Source organism: Oryctolagus cuniculus, chromosome 7 (genome assembly GCF_051225735.1).
Source record: "Oryctolagus cuniculus isolate XC-2025 breed Fujian yellow rabbit chromosome 7, ASM5122573v1, whole genome shotgun sequence".
NCBI lineage: Eukaryota > Metazoa > Chordata > Mammalia > Lagomorpha > Leporidae > Oryctolagus > Oryctolagus cuniculus.
In genome coordinates, this window is record NC_142873.1 from 44,876,667 (window position 1) to 44,896,300 (window position 19,634).

The 19,634-nt window shown below is 44.7% G+C and overlaps 1 protein-coding gene and 1 pseudogene across 2 annotated transcripts in view; both read left to right on the plus strand.

The window, feature by feature from the left end:
* Positions 1-19,634, plus strand: part of NUP210L (nucleoporin 210 like) — a 126,625-nt gene that overhangs the window by 64,111 nt on the left and 42,880 nt on the right. Inside the window, exons 16-17 of the mRNA XM_002715340.6 lie at positions 2,116-2,289; positions 17,181-17,373. Of these exons, the coding sequence (XP_002715386.4) occupies positions 2,116-2,289; positions 17,181-17,373 (367 nt within the window). The remainder of the gene's footprint in view (positions 1-2,115; positions 2,290-17,180; positions 17,374-19,634) is intronic.
* Positions 10,168-12,358, plus strand: LOC149125501 (mortality factor 4-like protein 1 pseudogene; annotated as a pseudogene). Its single transcript, XR_016210598.1, has one exon. The product of XR_016210598.1 is annotated as a mortality factor 4-like protein 1 pseudogene (transcript).

Here is a 19,634-nt window from a genome sequence, read left to right on the forward strand (position 1 = left end):
TCCTCCACTGCACTCCCTGGCCATAGCAGAGAGCTGGCCTGGAAGAGGGGCAACCGGGACAGAATCCGGCGCCCCAACCGGGACTAGAACCCGGTGTGCCGGCGCCGCAAGGTGGAGGATTAGCCTATTGAGCCACGGCGCCGGCTCATACTAGTTTCTGCAGCACCTATGCCATTTCACATTCTTTCCTATCAGCAGTGCACAAGGGTCTCCATTTCTCCATATCCACATCAACACTTGTTATTTACTTTTTTTATACTAGTCCTCCAAATGTGTATGATGTATTTTCATTGTAGTTTTGATCTGCATTTCCTATTGATTGGTGATGTAGAGCATCTTTTCACACCTTATTGGTTATTTGTATATATTCTTGGAGAAATATAATAACAATATTAAATCTTCCACTCCATATGCATGCGATGTTTCCATTTATTTATGTCCTCTATTTCTTTCAGCAATGTTTTGTCATTTTCATTATTCAAATCTTCCACCTCCGTCATTAGGCTAATTATTCATTATTTTATTGTGTTTTTTTAAGATTTATTTTATTTATTTGAAAGACAGAGTTACAGAGAGAAGTAGAGACAGAGAGAGAAAAGTGTTAAATCCGCTGGTTCTCTCTCCAAATGGCCACAACAGCTGGAGCTATGCCAATCCGAAGCCAGGAGCTTCTTCTGGGTCTCCCACATGAGTACAGGGGCCCAAGGACTTGGGTTATCCTCCACTGCTTTCCCAGGAACATTAGCAGGAAGCTGAATTGGAAGTGGAGCAGCTGGGACTCGAACCAGCTCCCAAATGGGATGCCAACATTGCAGGCCAGAGCTTTAACCTGCTGTGCCACAGCATCGGCCCCTATTTTATTGTTTTTAATACTAATGTAAGTGAAATTACCTTTGTAATTTCCTTTTCAGATTGTTCATTATTTATGTTCACTGTTAGTGTATAAATATGCAACTGATTTTTGTTTGTTAACTTTGTATCCTGCTACTTTGCTGAGTTCATTTATTAATTCTAACATTTTTTGTCGAAAAAAATCTTGTGGGACCATATCATCTGCAGACAAACATAATTTTACTTCTTCTTTTCCAATTTGGATGCATTTTATTTCATTTCCTTGCTTAATTACTCTTGCTAACAATTTGTAGAACAATGTTGAGTAGAAGTAACAAAGGTGGGGATCCTTGCTCTTTCTTCTATTTTTAAAGATTTATATATTTTATTTGAAAGGCAGAGTTACAGAGAGTCTGAGGTGGGGGTGGGGGTTGTCTTCCATCTGCTGGTTCACTCCCCATTTGGTCACAATAACTGGAGCTGCGCCAATCCGAAGCCAGAAGCCAGGAGATTCTCCCGGGTCTCCCATGCAGGTGCAGGGGCCCAACGACTTGGGCCATCTTCCACTGCTTTCCCAAGCCATAGCAGAGAGCTAGATCGGAAGTGGAGCATCTGGGACTCGAACTGGTGCCCATATGGGATGCCACCACTGCAGGTGGCAGCTTTAACCGCTATGCCACAGCACTGGCCCCATCCTTGCTCTTGATCCTAGGTGAAAAGCTTTCAGTCTTTTACCATGAAGTATGATGTTAGCTGTGGGTTTTTCACATAAGGCTTCTATTATGTTTAGGTATTTTTTTCCTTGTTTGTTGAGTGAAATATTAGACATTTCAGGATGAATTAGCCCCCACTTGGCATTCCCTAACTTATTTTTACTTGCACATTCTGTTATTCATTGGTACTTCCTCTATAGACAAGTTGAAACAAGATTAGCTTTTCTACTTTTTACCAACTGATAACAAAAGATGTGGTGGAATTGAAAATGCTGAGTGCCTGTGTATTCATCTCACTTTCTAAATAAACCTTATGCTGGGGGGATAAAACACACTGAAATAATTGGTCAAAGTGGATTTTTTCTTAATGTTCCATTTCATCTCAAATTTCCATGATGCCCTAATGCCCGTAGCACAATTATGAACTATAATGCCTATATGCGGTTTCTCTGATTATAGTGTCCAAAGGGCACTGTGTGTGCTAGAATTTGAATAATAGTAACATTTAAATTGGCGTGACTGACATCAAATGTCTACCTAAGTTTTCTCCTGCTGTTATATTCCCTTTAAGGTTCTCACATTTCGAATTGGAAATCACCCAGGTGTGCTGAACCCTAGTCCAGCTGTGGAGGCTGTGCAGGTGCTCTACATATGTGCCCACCCTGCCAGTATGTCCATCACCCCTGTGTACCAGGTGCCAGCCAGAGCCCAGCCGTGCCCTCTGCCACAGCACAACAAACAGCTGGTAAGTACAGACAGCGCTTCCAGTCAACCTGTTGCTTCCAGCTTCCATGCGTTAAGGACAAAGGGTCTGAAGGATAGCTTATGTTTTGTTCAAGTTAGGGGAACTATTTTTTTTTTTTAACTTTTTTTTTTTTTGACAGTCAGAGTGGACAGTGAGAGAGAGAGACAGAGAGAAAGGTCTTCCTTTGCCATTGGTTCACCCTCCAATGGCCGCCGCGGCCGGCGCGCTGTGCTGATCCGATGGCAGGAGCCAGGTGCTTCTCCTGGTCTCCCATGGGGTGCAGGGCCCAAGCACTTGGGCCATCCTCCACTGCACTCCCTGGCCACAGCAGAGAGCTGGCCTGGAAGAGGGGCAACCGGGACAGAATCCGGTGCCCCGACCGGGACTAGAACCCTGTGTGCCGGCGCCGCAAGGCGGAGGATTAGCCTAGTGAGCCGCGGCTCCGGCTTAGGGGAACTATTTTGTTTGTAACTCATTTCCTAATAGTGTCTGAGAAGAGGTGAATAACCTGAGTTAGAACTGGCTACACTCTGTGACGTGATTCTGCTTGCTGTGTGTAGGTACTTAGTTTGTGATTGTGGCGGTGGGTAACTGAGATCTCTCTAACTTTCAGTGGTTTAGCTAATATCTATCTCTACCAAATCTTTTATTAGAGTTATCAATAAGTAATAAATTTTATCTCTACTCCAAACCTACCATGAAAAATAGTGATAAGTAATAGTATAGCTAGTAGGTAAGGAACGGATAATGGGGAATAAATAAATTGTCTAACCTAGAAACTAAAACATCAGACTACGTGATACATGAAGTTAACTGTAATTCCAAGCATGAGAGAACAGAAATCTTGGAGGGGCCGGCACTTTAGTACTGAGGGTTACTGGCTGCTCCACTTCTTGCCCAGCTCCCTGCTAATGGCCTGGCAAAGCAGCAGCAGATGGCCCAAGTGTTTGGGACCCTACCACCCGTGTGGGAGAACCAGATGAAGCTCTTGGCCCAGGAGAGTGAGCCAGCAGAAGGCATGTCTCTTTGCCTCTCTCTGTAGTTGCCTTTCATGTAAATAAATAAATCTTTTTAAAAAATCATATTGGAAGTAAAGATACAGGCCGGCGCCGCGGCTCAATAGGTTAATCCTCCGCCTGCAGCGCCGGCACATCGGGTTCTAGTCCCGGTCGGGGTGCCGGATTCTGTCCCGGTTGCCCCTCTTCCAGGCCAGCTCTCTGCTGTGGCCAGGGAGTGCAGTGGAGGATGGCCCAAGTGCTTGGGCCCTGCACCCCATGGGAGACCAGGAGAAGCACCTGGCTCCTGGCTTTGGATCAGCACAGCGCGCCGGCTGCGGCGGCCATTGGAGGGTGAGCCAACGGCAAAGGAAGACCTTTCTCTCTCTCTTTCTTTCTCTCACTGTCCACTCTGCCTGTCACCAAAAAAAAAAAAAAAAAAAAAAAAAGATACAATGAAATTGTACCAAACAGAATCATTGATTTTTCTCATTTTACAAATGAGGATACTGAGACTCCTGGAAGTTGAATGACTTTCTTAAAGTCATAAAACTAGAAAGTGGCTCATTTTGTCTGACTCCAAAGAAGTATTGTTAGCCTTACCCTATACCACAGCCTTTTCTTATAGAAGAACAGGATGAGATGTTATAAGTTGGAACTCCATTTTCTTTTTCAGAATCAAATTCTATATTAAATAATATTATTAGTTATGAATGGTTCACTTTTTAAAAAGCACTGAGAGTGGAGCAGAACAAAATGTATCCCCTATAACATCACTCATTGAATGTCATTTTTCTTTTCATTTGAAGTCATTTAAATTTTCGGAGTAGTTGTCAGAAAAATACAACTTTTTTCTTCTGGACCATTTGAGAGTTAGACGTGATTCTCCATTTATCTGACCCATATTCATAAGCATATGTTTCTTTTATTTTTTTATAATTGATATACAACTCACATACCATAAAACTCAGATACTTAATGTGTACAAGTCAAAGTTTTGCAGCTATCACCACTATCTAACTCCAGATTATTTTCAGTTTCCCACAAAGAAATTCTATACCCATTAGTAGTTACTCCCCATTTCCTGCTCTTGCAAGCTCCTGGTAACCACTAATACACTGTCTCTATGGATTTGCCTATTCGGACATTTCATATAAGCCATACAATACAAGTTCTTTGTGCCCACCATCTTAAATTTATCATATTTTCAAAGTTCATCCATGTTTTAGCATTTATCAATACTGCATTCATTTTTTTTTAAGATTTTATTTATTTATTTATTTGAGCATCAGAGTTAGAGACAGAGAGAGGGAAAGACAGAGAGAAAGGACTTCCATCCACTGGTTCACTCCTAAAATGGCTGCAACGGCTGGAGCTGGACTGAACTGAAGCCAGGAGCCAGAAGCTTCTTTCAGGTCTCCCATATGGGACACCGGTACCACAGATGGAGGCTTAACCTACTATGCCACAGTGCTGGCCCCATGCATTCTTTTTTAAACTGAATAAAATTCTGTTCTACAGATATACATTTTGTTTATCAGTAGGTGAATATATGTGATCTTTATACTTTTTAGCCATTGGGAATAAATTTTTTTAAAGATTTATTTATTGGCCGCCGGCGCCGCGGCTCACTAGGCTAATCCTCCGCCTAGCGGCGCCGGCACCCCGGGTTCTAGTCCCGGTCGGGGCGCTGGATTCTGTCCCGGTTGCCCCTCTTCCAGGCCAGCTCTCTGCTGTGGCCAGGGAGTGCAGTGGAGGATGGCCCAGGTGCTTGGGCCCTGCACCCCATGGGAGACCAGGAAAAGCACCTGGCTCCTGGCTCCTGCCATCGGATCAGCGCGGTGCGCCGGCCGCAGCGCGCCGGCCGTGGCGGCCATTGGAGGGTGAACCAACGGCAAAGGAAGACCTTTCTCTCTGTCTCTGTCTCTCACTGTCCACTCTGCCTGTCAAAAAAAAAAAAAACAAAAAAACAAAAACAAAAACAAAAAAAAAAGATTTATTTATTGGGGCCAGTGCCGTGGCTCACTTGGTTAATCCTCCGCCTGTGGCACCGGCATCCCATATGGGCACTGACTTCTAGTCCCGGTTGCTCCTCTTCCAGTCCAGCTCTCTGCTGTGGCCCGGGAGGGCAGTGGAGGAGGGCCCAAGTGTTTTGGCCCCTGCACCCACATGGGAGACCAGGAGGAAGTACCTGGCTCCTGGCTTTGGATCGGCGTAGTGCTGGCCGTAGTGGCCATTTGAGAAGTGAACCAACAGAAGGAAGACCTTTCTCTCTGTCTCTCACTGTCTATAACTCTACCTGTCTAATAAATAATAAATAAATATTTATTTATTTATTTGAGAGGTAGAGTTATAGACAGAGAGAGGGACAGAAAGGTCTTTCATCCACTGGTTCACTTCCCAGTTGCCTGCACTGGCCAGGGCTGGGCCAGTCCGAAGCCAAGAGCCAGGAGCTCCTTCCAGGTCTCCCATGCTTGTGCAAGGGCCCAAGGACTTGGGCCATCTTCTACTGCTTTCCCAGGCCATAACAGAGAGCTGGATCGTAAGAAGAGCAGCCAGAACTCTTACTGGTGCCCATATGGGATACCACAGAGGCATAATCCACTATGCCATAGTGCTGGCCCCTATTCTGCCATGAACATTCATGTACAAGTGTTTCTGTCAATATATGTTTTCATTTCTCATTAGTGTATTCTGAGACATAGAATTGCTGGGTCATATGTTAACTCTATTTAGTCTTTTCATTAATTTGCAGCTGTATTCTTTTAAAAAAAAAAACATTTATTTGAAAGAGTTACACAGAAAGAGAAAGAGAGGCAGAGAGAGAGACAGACAGACAGACAGACAGGTCTTCCATCTACCGGTTCAGTCCCCAATTGGCTGCAATGACTGGCTGCACCAATCTGAAGCCAGGAGCCAAGAGATTCTTCCAGGTCTCCCACGTGGGTGCAGGGGCCCAAGGACTTGGGCCATCTTCTACTGCTTTCCCAGGCCATAGCAAAGAGCTGGATCGGAAGTGGAGCAGCCAAAACTTGATCTGGCACCCATATGGGATGCCGGCACTGCAGGTGGCAACTTTACCCTCTACTCTACAGCATCGAGCCCTACAGCTATATTCTAAAGTGGCTGTGTCATTTTACATTTCCACTAGCAGTGTATGAGGGTTCCAGTTTCCCTACATGCTTGCCAACACTTGTTTGTTACTTTGATTACAGCCTTCTTACTAGGTATGAAGTGGTATCTCACTGTGGTCTTGATTTGCATTTCCCAATGACTCATTATGTTGTGTATCTTTTCATGTGTTTATTGGCTATTTGTATACATTCTTTGGAGAAATGTCTTTTCAAATCTTTTGTCAATATTTTTGTGAAGTTATTTTTCTTTTTACTGAGTTGTATAAGTTCTTCATTTCATACGTTCCAGAGATGATCATAAATACAATTTTCAAAAAATTTCTCCCATCTGGTTGATTGTCTTTTATTTTCTTGATGGCATCTTTTGAAGCACAAAAAGTTTACGCTTTTTAAATTTTAGATTATTTATTTGAAAGGCAGTGTGACACAGCGAGAGGAAGACACAGAGAGAAAGAGATCTTCCATCTGCTGATCCACTCTCCAGCCTTTGGTGGGCCAGGCTGAAGCCAGGAGCCAGGAGCTTCATCTGGGTCTCCCACGTGGTGCAAGGGCCCAAACATTTGGGCTTTCTTTCACTGCCTTCCCAGGCTCATCAGCAGGGAGCTGGATTGGAAATGGAGCAGCTAGGAATTGAACTAGCACCCATATGGGATGCTGGCATTGCAGGCAGTGGCTTAATGCAGCAAGCGACAGCACCGGCCCCTCCAGCTTCATTCTTTGCATGTGAATATCCAATTGACCCAGCACCATATGTTAACAAGATTGTTTTTTTCTTCTTTGAGGTGCCTTGGCATTCTTCCTGAAAAGCCTATTAACCATAAACATGAATATTTCTGCACTCTGAAATCTATACCATTAATATATATGTCTCTGTTGTATGCCAGTACCACATTATCTTGATTACTATAGCTTTGTAGTAAGTTTTGAAATTGGAAAATGTGAATCTTCCAACTTTCTTTCTTTTTCTAGATTTTTTGGGTCTATTCTGGATCTCTTGCCTTTCTACATGAATTTTAGAATCGTTTGTCAGTTTCTGCAAGGAAGTCAGCAAGAATTTTGATAGGGATTGCATTGAATCTGCAGATCAATTTGGGAATTTCTATCTTCGTATTTTCTAATTCATGAATATGGGATATCTTTCCATTTATTTAGGGCTTCTTTAATTTCTTTCAGCTATGCCTTCTGACTTAACAGTGTGTAAGTTTTGTGCTCCTTTCATTAGATTTATTTATGCCTAGAGGCAGGTGTTGTGGTCACAAGGGACAACACATCCTGTATTGGAATGACTGGGATCAAGTTCTACCTCCGCTTCTGATCCAGCTTCCTGCTTATGTGCACTCTAGGAGGCAGCAGGTGATGGCTCAGGAACTTGAGTCTCTGCCTCCCACATGAGACACCTGGATAGAATTCAGCCTGGCCCAGCCCCAGCTGTTGCAGACATTTGGAGGAGTGAACCAGCAGATGGAAGATATCTCTCTATTTCTCTCTTTCTCTTTCTGTCATTCTCCCTTTCAGAGAAGCTTTGGGAGCCGGCGGGGTGGCTTAGCAGGTAAAGCTGCCGCTTATAGTGCCAGCATCCCATATGGGCACTGGTTCGAGTCCTGGCTGTTCTACTTCCAATCCAGCACCCTGCTAATGTGTCTGAGAAAGCAGCAGAGGGTGGCCCAGGTGCTTGGGCTCCTAACCCCTGCACCCACAAGGGAAGCCTGGATGAAGCTCCTGGCTCCTGGCTTCAGCCTGGCCCAGCCCTGGCTGTTCTGGCCATTTGGAGGTGAACCAGTAGATGGAAGACATCTCTCTGTGTCTCTTCCCTCTCTTTGTAACTCTGCCTTTCAAATAAATAAATAATAAGCTTTTTTAAAAAAAGATGTATTTATTCCTAAATATTTTGCTCTTTTTGATACTATCATAAATGGAATTATTTCCTTAATTTAATTTTCAGATTGTTCATTGCTGGTGCATAGAAATGTAAATGATTTTTGAATATTGATCTTTTTAAAGATTTATTTATGGCCAGCGCCGCCATAGCTCAATAGGCTAATCCTCCGCCTAGCGGCGCCAGCACACTGGGTTCTAGTCCCGGTTGGGGCGCCGGATTCTGTCCCGGTTGCTCCTCTTCGAGTCCAGCTCTCTGCTGTGGCCTGGGAGTGCAGTGGAGGATGGCCCAAGTGCTTGGGCCCCGCACCCGCATGGGAGACCAGGAGAAGCACCTGGCTCCTGCCTTCAGATCAGTGTGGTGCGCTGGCCGCAGCAGCCATTGGAGGGTGAACCAACGGCAAAGGAAGACCTTTCTCTCTCTCTTTCTCTCTCTCACTGTCCACTCTGCCTGTCAAAAAATAAATAAATAAATAAATAAAATAAAGATTTATTTATTATTTGAAAGGCAGAGTTACAGAGAGAAAAGGAGGGAGGGAAGGAGGGAGGGAGGGAGAAAGAGAGAGAGAGAGAGATTCCATCCACTGATTCACTCCTCAAATGACTGAAACAGCCAGGGCTGGGCCAACCCAAAGCCAGGATCCTGAAACTCCATCTGTGTCTCTGACAAAGGTGGCAGGAGCCCAAGTACTCTGACCATCTTCCATGGCCTTTCAAGGCACATTAACAGGGAGCTGGATCAGAAGTGGAGCAACCAGGACTTGAACTGGTGCTCATATGGGATGCTGATGTCACAGGCAGTGGCTTAACATGCTGGGCCATAACACCAGCCCACTGAATCATTTTTCTAACAGCAAGTAATCACTCCAGATCTTGGTGAAGGAGTGACTTGATTGTCTGTAGTCCTGGGGTGTCTATCTAGTGTGGTTGTTTCTGGGGGTCGGTTGCCCAAGGTTCTTGTCTTCTCTCAAAAAGGAATTCAGACATGAGACAGAGTAGCAGTAAGCATGCTAGCAAAGTTCAACGAAGAGAAATAAGAGAGTACACCTGACAGACCAGGTGAGCATCTCAGTAAAGAATTGAGAGCTGCGTATTGATCTTGTATGCTGCAGTATTACTGAACTCATTTATTAGTTCTAGTAGTTTTTTTTAAGATTTATTTATTTATTTGAAAGGCAGAGTTATGGAGAGTCAGAGGCAGGGAGGGAGAGACAGGAAAAAAAGAAGTCTTCGATCCATGGTTCATTCCCCAATCGGCCACAACAGCCGGAACTGCAACATCCTGAAGCCAGGAGCCAGGAGCTTCTTCCGGGTCTCCCACATGGATGCAGGGGCCCAAGGACTTTTGCCATCTTCTGCTGCTTTCCCAGGCCATAGCAGAGAGCTGGATTGGAGTGGAGCTGCTGGGACTTGAACTGGCACCCATATGGGATGCCAGCACTGCAGGTGGCAGCTTTACCCACTACGCCACAGCGCTGGCCCCTCTAATAGTTTTTTTAATGGATTCCTTAGGATTTCTATAGACAAGATCATGTCATATGAAAATAGAGAAGTTACAGTTCTTCCTGTCCAGTCTAGATGATTTTGTTTCATTATCTTTCCTAGTTGCCCTGGCTGGAACATTCAGTATGATGTTCAGTAGAAGTAGTGAGAGCAGACATCCTTCATGTTACTCCTGATCTTACAGGGAAAGCCTTCACTCTGAACCATTAAGTATGAGACTTGTTCTGTGTTGAACCATGTTCTACCCTGGAGAATGTTCCACATGCACCTAAGAAGAGTGTATCTTGGGGGCAAGCATTTGGCATAGCAGTTAAGACACTGTTAAGTATCTGCATCCCATACTGGAGTGCCTGTGTTTGAATTCTGGCTTGTCTCTTAATTCTAGCTTCCTGATAATGTGCACACTGGGAGGCAGCAGGTGATGGCTCAAGTGTTTGGATCTCTGCCACTCAATGTGGGAAGCTCCTAGCTTCAGCCTGACTACGCCCTAGCTATTTTTTTTTAATTTTATTTATTTTTTATTTGAGAGGTGCAGTTACAGACAATGAGAGAGACAAAGAGAGAGGTCTTCCATCCACTGGTTCACTCAATTGGCCGCAATGGCCGGAGCTGCGCCAATCCGAAGCCAGGAGCTAGGTGCTTCTTCCCAGTCTCCCATGTGTGTGCCGGGGCCCAAGCACTTGGGCCATCCTCCATTGCTTTCCGACACCACAGCAAAGAGCTGGACTGGAAGAGGAGCAGCCAGGACTTGAACTGGCGCCCATATGGGATGCCAGCGCCACAGGCGGAGGATTAACCCACTACACCATGGCACTGGCCCCCGCCCTAGCTATTAAAAGCATTTGGGGAGGGGTGGGGTAGAGAGTAGGGGGCGGTAGTTGGGGGTGGTGGGAGAAGGAGGAGGCGGTTTTAAATGGCGCCCAAGCAGGACCCAAAGCCTAAATTCCAAGAGGGTGAGCGAGTATTGTGTTTTCATGGGCCTCTTCTTTATGAAGCAAAGTGTGTAAAGGTTTCTATAAGGACAAACAAGTGAAATATTTTATACATTACAGTAGTTGGAATAAAAATTGGGATGAATGGGTTCCAGAGAGCAGAGTACTCAAATATGTGGACACCAATCTGCAGAAACAGCGAGGACTTCAGAAGGCCAACCAGGAGCAGTATGCAGAGGGCAAGATGAGAGGGGCTGCTCCAGGAGAGAAGACATCTGGTCTGCAACAGAAAAATGTAGAAGTGAAAACCAAAAAGAACAAACAGAAAATACCTGGAAATGGAGATGGCGGCAGTACTAGTGAGACCCCTCAGCCTCCTCGGAAGAAAAGGGCCCGTGTAGATCCTACTGTTGAAAATGAAGAAACATTCATGAACAGAGTGGAAGTTAAAGTAAAGATTCCTGGAGAGCTCAAACCATGGCTTGTTGATGACTGGGACTTAATTACAAGACAAAAACAGCTGTTTTATCTTCCTGCGAAGAAGAATGTGGATTCCATTTTGGAGGATTATGCAAATTATAAGAAATCTCGTGGAAACACAGATAATAAGGAATACGCTGTTAATGAAGTTGTGGCAGGGATAAAAGAATACTTCAACGTAATGCTGGGCACTCAGCTGCTCTATAAATCTGAGAGACCACAGTACGCTGAAATCCTCGCAGATCATCCTGACGCACCAATGTCCCAGGTGTATGGAGCACCACATCTACTGCGATTATTTGTGCGAATTGGAGCGATGTTGGCCTATACACCTCTGGATGAGAAGAGCCTTGCTTTGTTACTGAATTATCTTCATGATTTCCTAAAGTACCTGGCAAAGAATTCAGCAACTTCGTTTAGCGTCAGTGATTATGAAGTGGCTCCCCCTGAGTACCACCGGAAAGCTGTGTGAGAGGCGGCACACTCACTCACTAATATTGGTATCTCTGTAAACACATTTTTGTTTTCAGTCCTTCTCTTGTACAAATGATGTACTTTGAAGATGTTAGTGTATAACAGAATTGATGTTTGTTTTCTGTTTGATTTTGAACAGAGAAAATAAAAGGGGTTGCAGCTCCTTTTTTCTTTTCTTACTTTTTCTTTTCAAAGTTGCTACCAGTGTATTCATTCAGTGATGGACAACAGAAGGACATGCTGTATAGTGTTTTATTGCCTAGTCGACAAAGCTGCTTTTGAATGCTGGTGGTTCTATTCCTTTGACACTACGCACTTTTATAATATGTGTTAATGCTATATGACAAGATGCTCTGATTCTTAGTGCCAAAGGTTCAATTCAGTGTATATAACTGAACACACTCATCCATTTGTGCTCTTTTTTTTTTTTAATGGTGCTTAAAGTAAAGAGCCCATCCTTGGCAAGTCATCCATGTGGTTCCTTAGGCATTTTATCTTTGCTCAAATTGTTGAAGAATGGTGGCTTATTTCATGGTTTTTGTATTTGTGTCTAATGCACGTTTTAACACAATAGACACAATGCATTGTGTAGGTACAGTTTTCTGGAAAAGTTGATCTTTTAGGAATTGTTTTTCAGATCTTCAATAAAGTTTTTCTTTAAATTTCAAAAAAAAAAGCATTTGGGGAGTGAACTAGCAGAAAGAGGCCTGATATGTGTGTGTATGCGTGTGTGTGTATGCACACACCTCTCAAAGAATTAATTTTTATTTTTAAAAAATATTTATTTATTTATTTATTTAAAAGGCAGAGTCACAGAGAAGCAGAGAGAGAGAGGTCTTTCATCTGCTGGTTCACTCTCCAGTTGTCTGCAACAGCTGGAGCTGGACCGATCTGACGCCAGGAGCTGGGAACTTCTTATGGGTCTCCCATGTGGGTGCAGGGGCCCAAGGACTTGGGCCATTTTCCATTGCTTTTCCAGGCCATAGCAGAGACCTGGATGAGAAGTGGAGCAGCTGGGATTCAGACCAGCGCCCATATGGGATGCCGGCGTTTCAGGCCAGGGCGTTAACCCACTGTGCCACAGTGCCTGCCCCCCATTAATTAATTTTAAAAAGAAGAGTGTGTCCCACTGTTGTTGCATGGAGTGTTCTATGTCTGTTAGATCTGCTTGGTTTACAATGCTGTTCCGGTCTCCCACTTCCTTGTTGATCTTCTAATTGTTTTATCTATTAATGAAAGTGAGGTATTAAAATTTCCAACCAGGGGCCAGCGTGTGTAGCAGGTAAAGGTGCTGTCTGCAGCACCAGCATCCCTCTGGGTGCCAGTTCAAATCCTGGCTTCTCCACTTCCAAACCAGCACTCCACTAATGCACCTGGGAAAAGCAGCAGAAGATGGCTGAAGCACTTAGGCACCTGCATCCACCTGGTAGACCTGGTGAAGCTCCTGGCTCCTGGCTTTGTCCTGGCCTAACCCTGACCATTGTGGCCATTTAGGAAGTGAACCAGTGGATGGAAGGCCTCTCTTTCTGTCCCTCCCTCTCTGTCTCTGTAACTCTGCCTTTCAAATAAACAAAAGATTTATTTTATTTTATTTTATTTTATTTATTTGAAAGACAGAGTTACAGAGAGAGTAGAGACAGAGAGAGAGGTCTTCCACCCGCTGGTTCACTCCCCACATGGCCGCAATGGCTGGAGCTGCACCAATTCAAAGCTAGGAGCCAGGAGCTTCTTCCAGGTCTCCCACGTGGGGCCCAAGGACTTGGGCCATCTTCTAATGCTTTCCCAGGCCATAGCCAAGAGCCAGATTGGAAGAGGAGCAGCCGGGACTAGAACTGGTGCCCATATGGGATGCCGGCACTTCAGGCCAGGGCTTTAATCCACTGTGCCACAACACTGGCCCCAATAAATCTTATTTTTATAAAAATAATAGTCTCCAACTGCTATTGTTTTTCTTTATTTCTTTTCATTTTATTTGAAAGACAGATGGAGAGAAATCTTCCATCCTCTGGTGCACTCCCCAAATACCCACAATAACTAGAGCTGGGCCACTATCTGGATCTCCCACATAGGTGAAAAAGCCCAAGTACTTGAGTCATCACCTGCTGCCTCCCAGAGTATACATTAGCAGGAAGCTGAATCAAAAGCAGAGTACCAGGATTGAATTAGACATTCCAATATTTGTGGTGGAGATCCCAAGAAATTACTCACCTGCAGCACCACATACCTGCCCCCCAACTATTATTATTTAATTGTCTATTTCAACCTCCAGTTCTGTTTTTGCTTCATGCATTTTGGGGCTCTGATATTAGGTGTATATGTGTTACATTTATATCTTTTTAATATCTTGACTTTCTACAATACCACAACATAATTCAAACACAACTATGCAGAATTAACTCAGACTCTACAGTTATAAAGGCATAGTCCCCTGCAAGACTACTGTTTTGTAAGATAATGGCCGTAAGTTGAGGGATCACAGGTCACAGGTCACTCATACTCCTCAGAAGCAGGTTTATTTTAAAGATTTATTTATTTATTTGAAGTGTGTATGGGGAGAGAGAGAGAAAGAGAGAGAGAGACCTTCCATTCACTGATTCACTTCCCAAATGGCCACAATGGCCAGGGTAGATCCAGGCCAAAGACAGGAGTGCAAAGCTCCATCTAGGTCTCCTACATGGGTAGCAGGGGCCCAAGTATTTGGAACATCAAATTTTATGTCACTAACGTGCAATAACCTGATATTATGTGTGCAATGTGCTAGTAAATGTTGAACAGACTCTCGAAAATTAAGAAGCAGAATGAAGAAGGATTGAATTTGTAACATGTGCCAATTATCCACGGTATTAATACTTCCTTCATTGCTGATATCAAGCTAACAATATGGCATCATTATTCTCAGAGTCAGGAAGAGAAGTTAACAATCAGCTTGAGGCTGGAGCTGTGGCGTAGTAGGTAAAGCCACCACAGCTTGCAGTGCCGGCACCCCTTTTGGGTGCCAGTTCAAGTCCCAACTGCTCCACTTCTGATCCAGCTCTCTGCTATGGCCTGGGAAAGCAGTAGAGGATGGCCCAAGTCCTTGGGCCCCTGCACCTGCGTGGGAGACCCAGAAGAAGCTCCTGGTTCTTGGCTTCAGATGGTGCAGCTCTGGTCGTTGCAGCCATCTGGAGAGTGAACCAGCAGATGGAAGACTTTCTCCTTCCCTCTCACTCTCTCCCTCTCTCTCTCTGTCTCTGTCTCTCTCTGTGTCCTCTCTCCTCCCTCTCTCTCTCTCTCTCTCTGTCTTTGTCTTTTTGTAACTCTGCCTTTCAAATAAATAAATCTTTTTTTTTTTTTTTTTGACAGGCAGAGTGGACAGTGAGAGAGAGAGACAGAGAGAGAAAGATCTTCCTTTGCCGATGGTTCACCCTCCAATGGCCGCCGCTGCAGCCGGCGCACCGCGCTGATCCTGGCAGGAGCCAGGAGCCAGGTGCTTTTCCTGGTCTCCCATGGGGTGCAGGGCCCAAGCACCTGGGCCATCCTCCACTGCACTCCCTGGCCATAGCAGAGAGCTGGCCTGGAAGAGGGGCAACCGGGACAGAATCCGGCGCCCCAACCGGGACTAGAACCCGGTGTGCCGGCGCCGCAAGGTGGAGGATTAGCCTATTGAGCCACGGCGCCGGCTCAAATAAATAAATCTTTAAAAAAAGATTTTTTAATCTGAATGTAATCATAAGGAAACAGAAATACAAAATATGTTACATTCAACAAGAAAAGTAGCCTGGACTCTACAGAAAGTTCAATGTCATGAAAAATAGTAACATAAATAGGGCAAATGTGTCCTTTCTAGATTAAAAGAGAAGTAAGCAACCAAATACAATACATGCACATTGATTGGCTTCTAGATCAATACTAAAAGCAAGGCTGGCATAGTGGCACATCCAGTTTTGGAGTACCTGAGCTTGAGCCCCAACTCTACTTCCTTTTTTTTTTAAGATTTATTTTATGTATTTGAAATATAGAGTTACAGAGAGAGAGAGAGAGAGAGAGAGAGAGGTCTTCCATCCGCTGGTTCACTCCCCAAATGGCCACAACGGCGGGAGCTGCACCAATCTGAAGCCAGGAGCCAGGAGCTTCTTCCAGGTCTCCAATACAGGTGCAGGGGCCCAGGGACTTGGGCCATCTTCTACTATCCCAGGCCATAGCAGAGAGCTGGATCAGAAGAGGAGCAGCCGGGACTAGAACCGGTGCCCATTTAGGATGCTGGCGCTTCAGGCCAGGGCGTTAACCTGCTGCGCCACAGCGCCGTCCCCCCAACTCTACTTCCAATCTAGCTTCTTGTTAATGCACATCATGGGAGGCAGCATGTGATGGCTCAAAGATTTGAGTTCCTGCCACCCACATGGGAGATCCAGATGAGGTTCCAAGCTCTTCTGTCTTCAGCCTGGACTAGCCCCAGCTATTGTGGGCATTTGAGGAGTGAACCAGCAGGTGAAAGCTCTCTCTCTCTCTCTTTCCCCCTCCCTTCCCCCTTCCCCATCTCTCTCTCTCTCTCTCTCTCTCTCTCTCTCTCTCTCTCTCTCTCTTTTGCTATGCCGTTCAAATAAACAAAGCTTTTTTTAAAAACTAGAAAACAGACATAAAAGACATTTTAAAATGTTTATATATTTTGGAGCCTGCACTGTGGCACAGCGGGTTAAAGCCCTGACCTGAAGCGCCAGCATCCCATATAGGCGCCGGTTCTAGTCCCAGCAGCTCCTCTTCCGATCCAGCTCTCTTCTATGACCTGGGAAAGCAGTGGAAGATGGCCCGAGTGCTTGGGCCCCTGCACCCACATGGGAGACCCGGAAGAAGCTCCTGGTTCCTGGCTTCAGATCAGCATAGCTCCAGCCATTGCAGCCATCTGGGGAGTGAACCAGCAGATGGAAGACCTCTCTCTGTGTACCTTTCTCTGTAACTCCATTTTTCAAATAAATAACATAAATCTTAAAAAATAAAATGTTTATATATTTTAATCTACTTGAAAGGTAGAATGACATAGAGAGGTGGAGAGAGAGAGAGCTCCTCCATCCACTGATTGACTCCCCAAATGCCTGTAATAGCCAGGGCTGAACCAGGCCAAAGCAAGGGACCTAGAATACCATCCAGGTCTCACATGTGGGTGGCAGGGGTCCAAGCACTTGAGCCATAGTCTGCTACCTCCCCAGGATGTTAGCAGGAAGTTGGATTGGAAGTAGAGGTGCCAGGACACGAGCTGGCACTCTGATGTGAGATGCAGGTGTCACGAGCAGCAGCTTCACCCACTTGTGTCACAGTGCTCCCCCAGAGACATTGACCACAACTGATGACACTGAATTAATGTTAGTATTTTTATTGTGATGATACTGCTTTCTTACAGAGCAGACTGTTCTCATTCTTAGGAATGCATACTGAAATATTTATGGGTGAAGTGCTATAATATCTACAAAATATTGAGTTACTGGTTTTTAAATTTCTTTTCATTGCTTTTTGTTTTAATGCAGATTCCTGTATCAAGCCTGAGGGATACAGTCCTAGAACTAGCAGTGTTTGATCAACATAGGAGAAAGTTTGATAATTTCAGTTCACTAATACTAGAATGGAAATCCTCTAATGAAACACTAGCCTACTTCGAAGATTATAATGCAGTGGAGATGGTAGCAAAAGATGATGGCAGTGGGCAGACCCGGTTACATGGTTTGTGCAAATTGACGAATCCTTTTGTATATTGTACCTGTTAAATGATTCTACACTAGATATTTCCTTATGGGCAAGGATTTAATTTGGATTTTATCGTTTATCTCCTTTAATTTTATTTATTTTTAATTATTTGTTTACTTTTATGTTTTGAAAAAAGATTATTTGAAAGACAGAGTGACAGAGTCGGAAAGAGATCTTTCATTTGCTGGGTCGCTCCCCAAATGTCCACAACTGTGGGCATTGGGCCAGTCTGAAGCCAAGAGCCTGGAACTCCATCTGGGTCTCCGACATGGGTTGCAGGGGCCCGAACACTTGGGCCATCTTCTGCTTCCTTCCCAGGAGAATTAGCAGGAAACTGGATCAGAAGCAGAGCATCTGGAACTCAACCATTGCTGCAATGGAATGCTGGCGTCACAGGTGGCTGCTTCACCTCCTGCACCACAATGGCCCCTTATTTTTATTGTTACTTGAAAGGCAGAGACAGAGTAATTTGGGGCTGGTGCTGTGGCACAGTGGGTTAAAGCCCTGGCCTGCAGCACTGGCATCCTATACAGGCTGTTCTACTTCCGATCCAGCTCCCTGCTGGTGCCCCTGGAAAGGCAGTAGAAGATGGCCCAGGTGCTTGGGCCCCTGCACCCACATGGGAGACCTGGAAGAAGCTCCTGGTTTCTGGCTCCTGGCTCCTGAGTCCTGGGTCCTGGCTTCAGATTGGCCCATGTCTGGCTGTTGTGGCCATTTGGGGAGTGAATCAGCAAATTAAAGATCTCTGTCTCTCTATATATATATATAACTCTGCCTTTCAAATAAATAAATAACTCTTTTTTAAAAAAAAAAAAAAGAAAGAAGAGAAAAAGAGAGAAAGATGAGGGGGAGGGGGAAGAGTAAGAAGGGAGGAGGAGAGGGAAGGAGGGTCACATTACAGATTATAGAAGACTTCAAATACTAGCTGCAGAGCTTGAATTGACCTAATAAAAGCAGTTAGCCATTTAAAATGTTTGAGTAAATGATTGTAGATACACATATGTATATGAAGATAGACATCTACATATACAGAACGGTGTAGAAGAGTGGAGGGTCCCAAAAGACTGTCCGTGTATTTCTTGTTCCCATTTGTAGGTCAAACAAGAACTCCTCATACATTTGTTGAAATCCTATTTTTGGACTCAGTGATCCTCACAAGTGGAAAGAACTGTAGTTTTGCCTGGCCCATTCCCTCATTTAATAAAGACACTGAGGGGCCAGCACTGTGTCGTAGTGGGTAAAGCCACCACCAGCAGTGCCGGCATCCCATATGGGTGCCGGTTCAAGTCCCAGCTGCCCCACTTCTGATCCAGCTCATTGCTATGGCCTGAAAGCAGTGGAAGATGGCCCAAGTCCTTGGGCCCCTGCACCCATGTGGGAGACCCCAGAAGAAGCTCCTGGCTCCTGACCTTGTATTGGCACAACTCCAGTCATTGTGGCCATTTGGGGAGTGAACCAGCGAATGGAAGACCCCTCTCTCTCTGCCTCTGCCCCGCCTCTCTGTCATCCATGTCCCACATTGGAGTGCCTAGGTTTCTAGTCCCTGTTCTGTAACTGATTCTAATTTTTCCTGCTAATGGATACACCGTGAGGCAGCAGGTGATTGTGCAAGTACTTGGGTCCCTGCAACTCACATGAGGAACCCAAATTGAATTCCTGGCTCCTGAGCATTTGAATGTAAACCAACAGGTGGGAGGTGTGTGTGTGTGTGTGTGTGTGTGTGTGGCAAATAAAATAAATTAGAAATTTTCAAACAAGTTCATAAAAATTGTGCATTGTTTTTAGAACTATGAATTTCAATTTTTTTACCAAATAAGTTTACTTTTTAATTCTACTTTTCCACAAATGATTTGAAATATCTCCATAGTGGCAGAGTTAACACTGAGTTAGAATGTAGTTTTCATTTCTCATGTATTCCCCCCATTCAGTGTTTTCCTCCTCTGCAATAAAACACCATTTGGAAAAGATTGGGACAAAATTTGGTGTTCTGGAGATACTTTTTTATGGTTTTTTAAATTTATTTATTTGAAAGGTGGTGTTACGGAGAGGCAGAGAGAGAAAGAGAGAGTGGTCTTCCATCTGCGGGTTCACCCTCCAAATGGCCACAACGGCCAGAGCTGAGCCAATCCGAAGACAGGAGCCAGGAGCTTTTATATTCTACATGTTAATGGCTTTTTTTTGTATTTTTGTATTTTGTTTTTTTTTTTCTGTATGTTATTGTATGTATGTTATTGTAT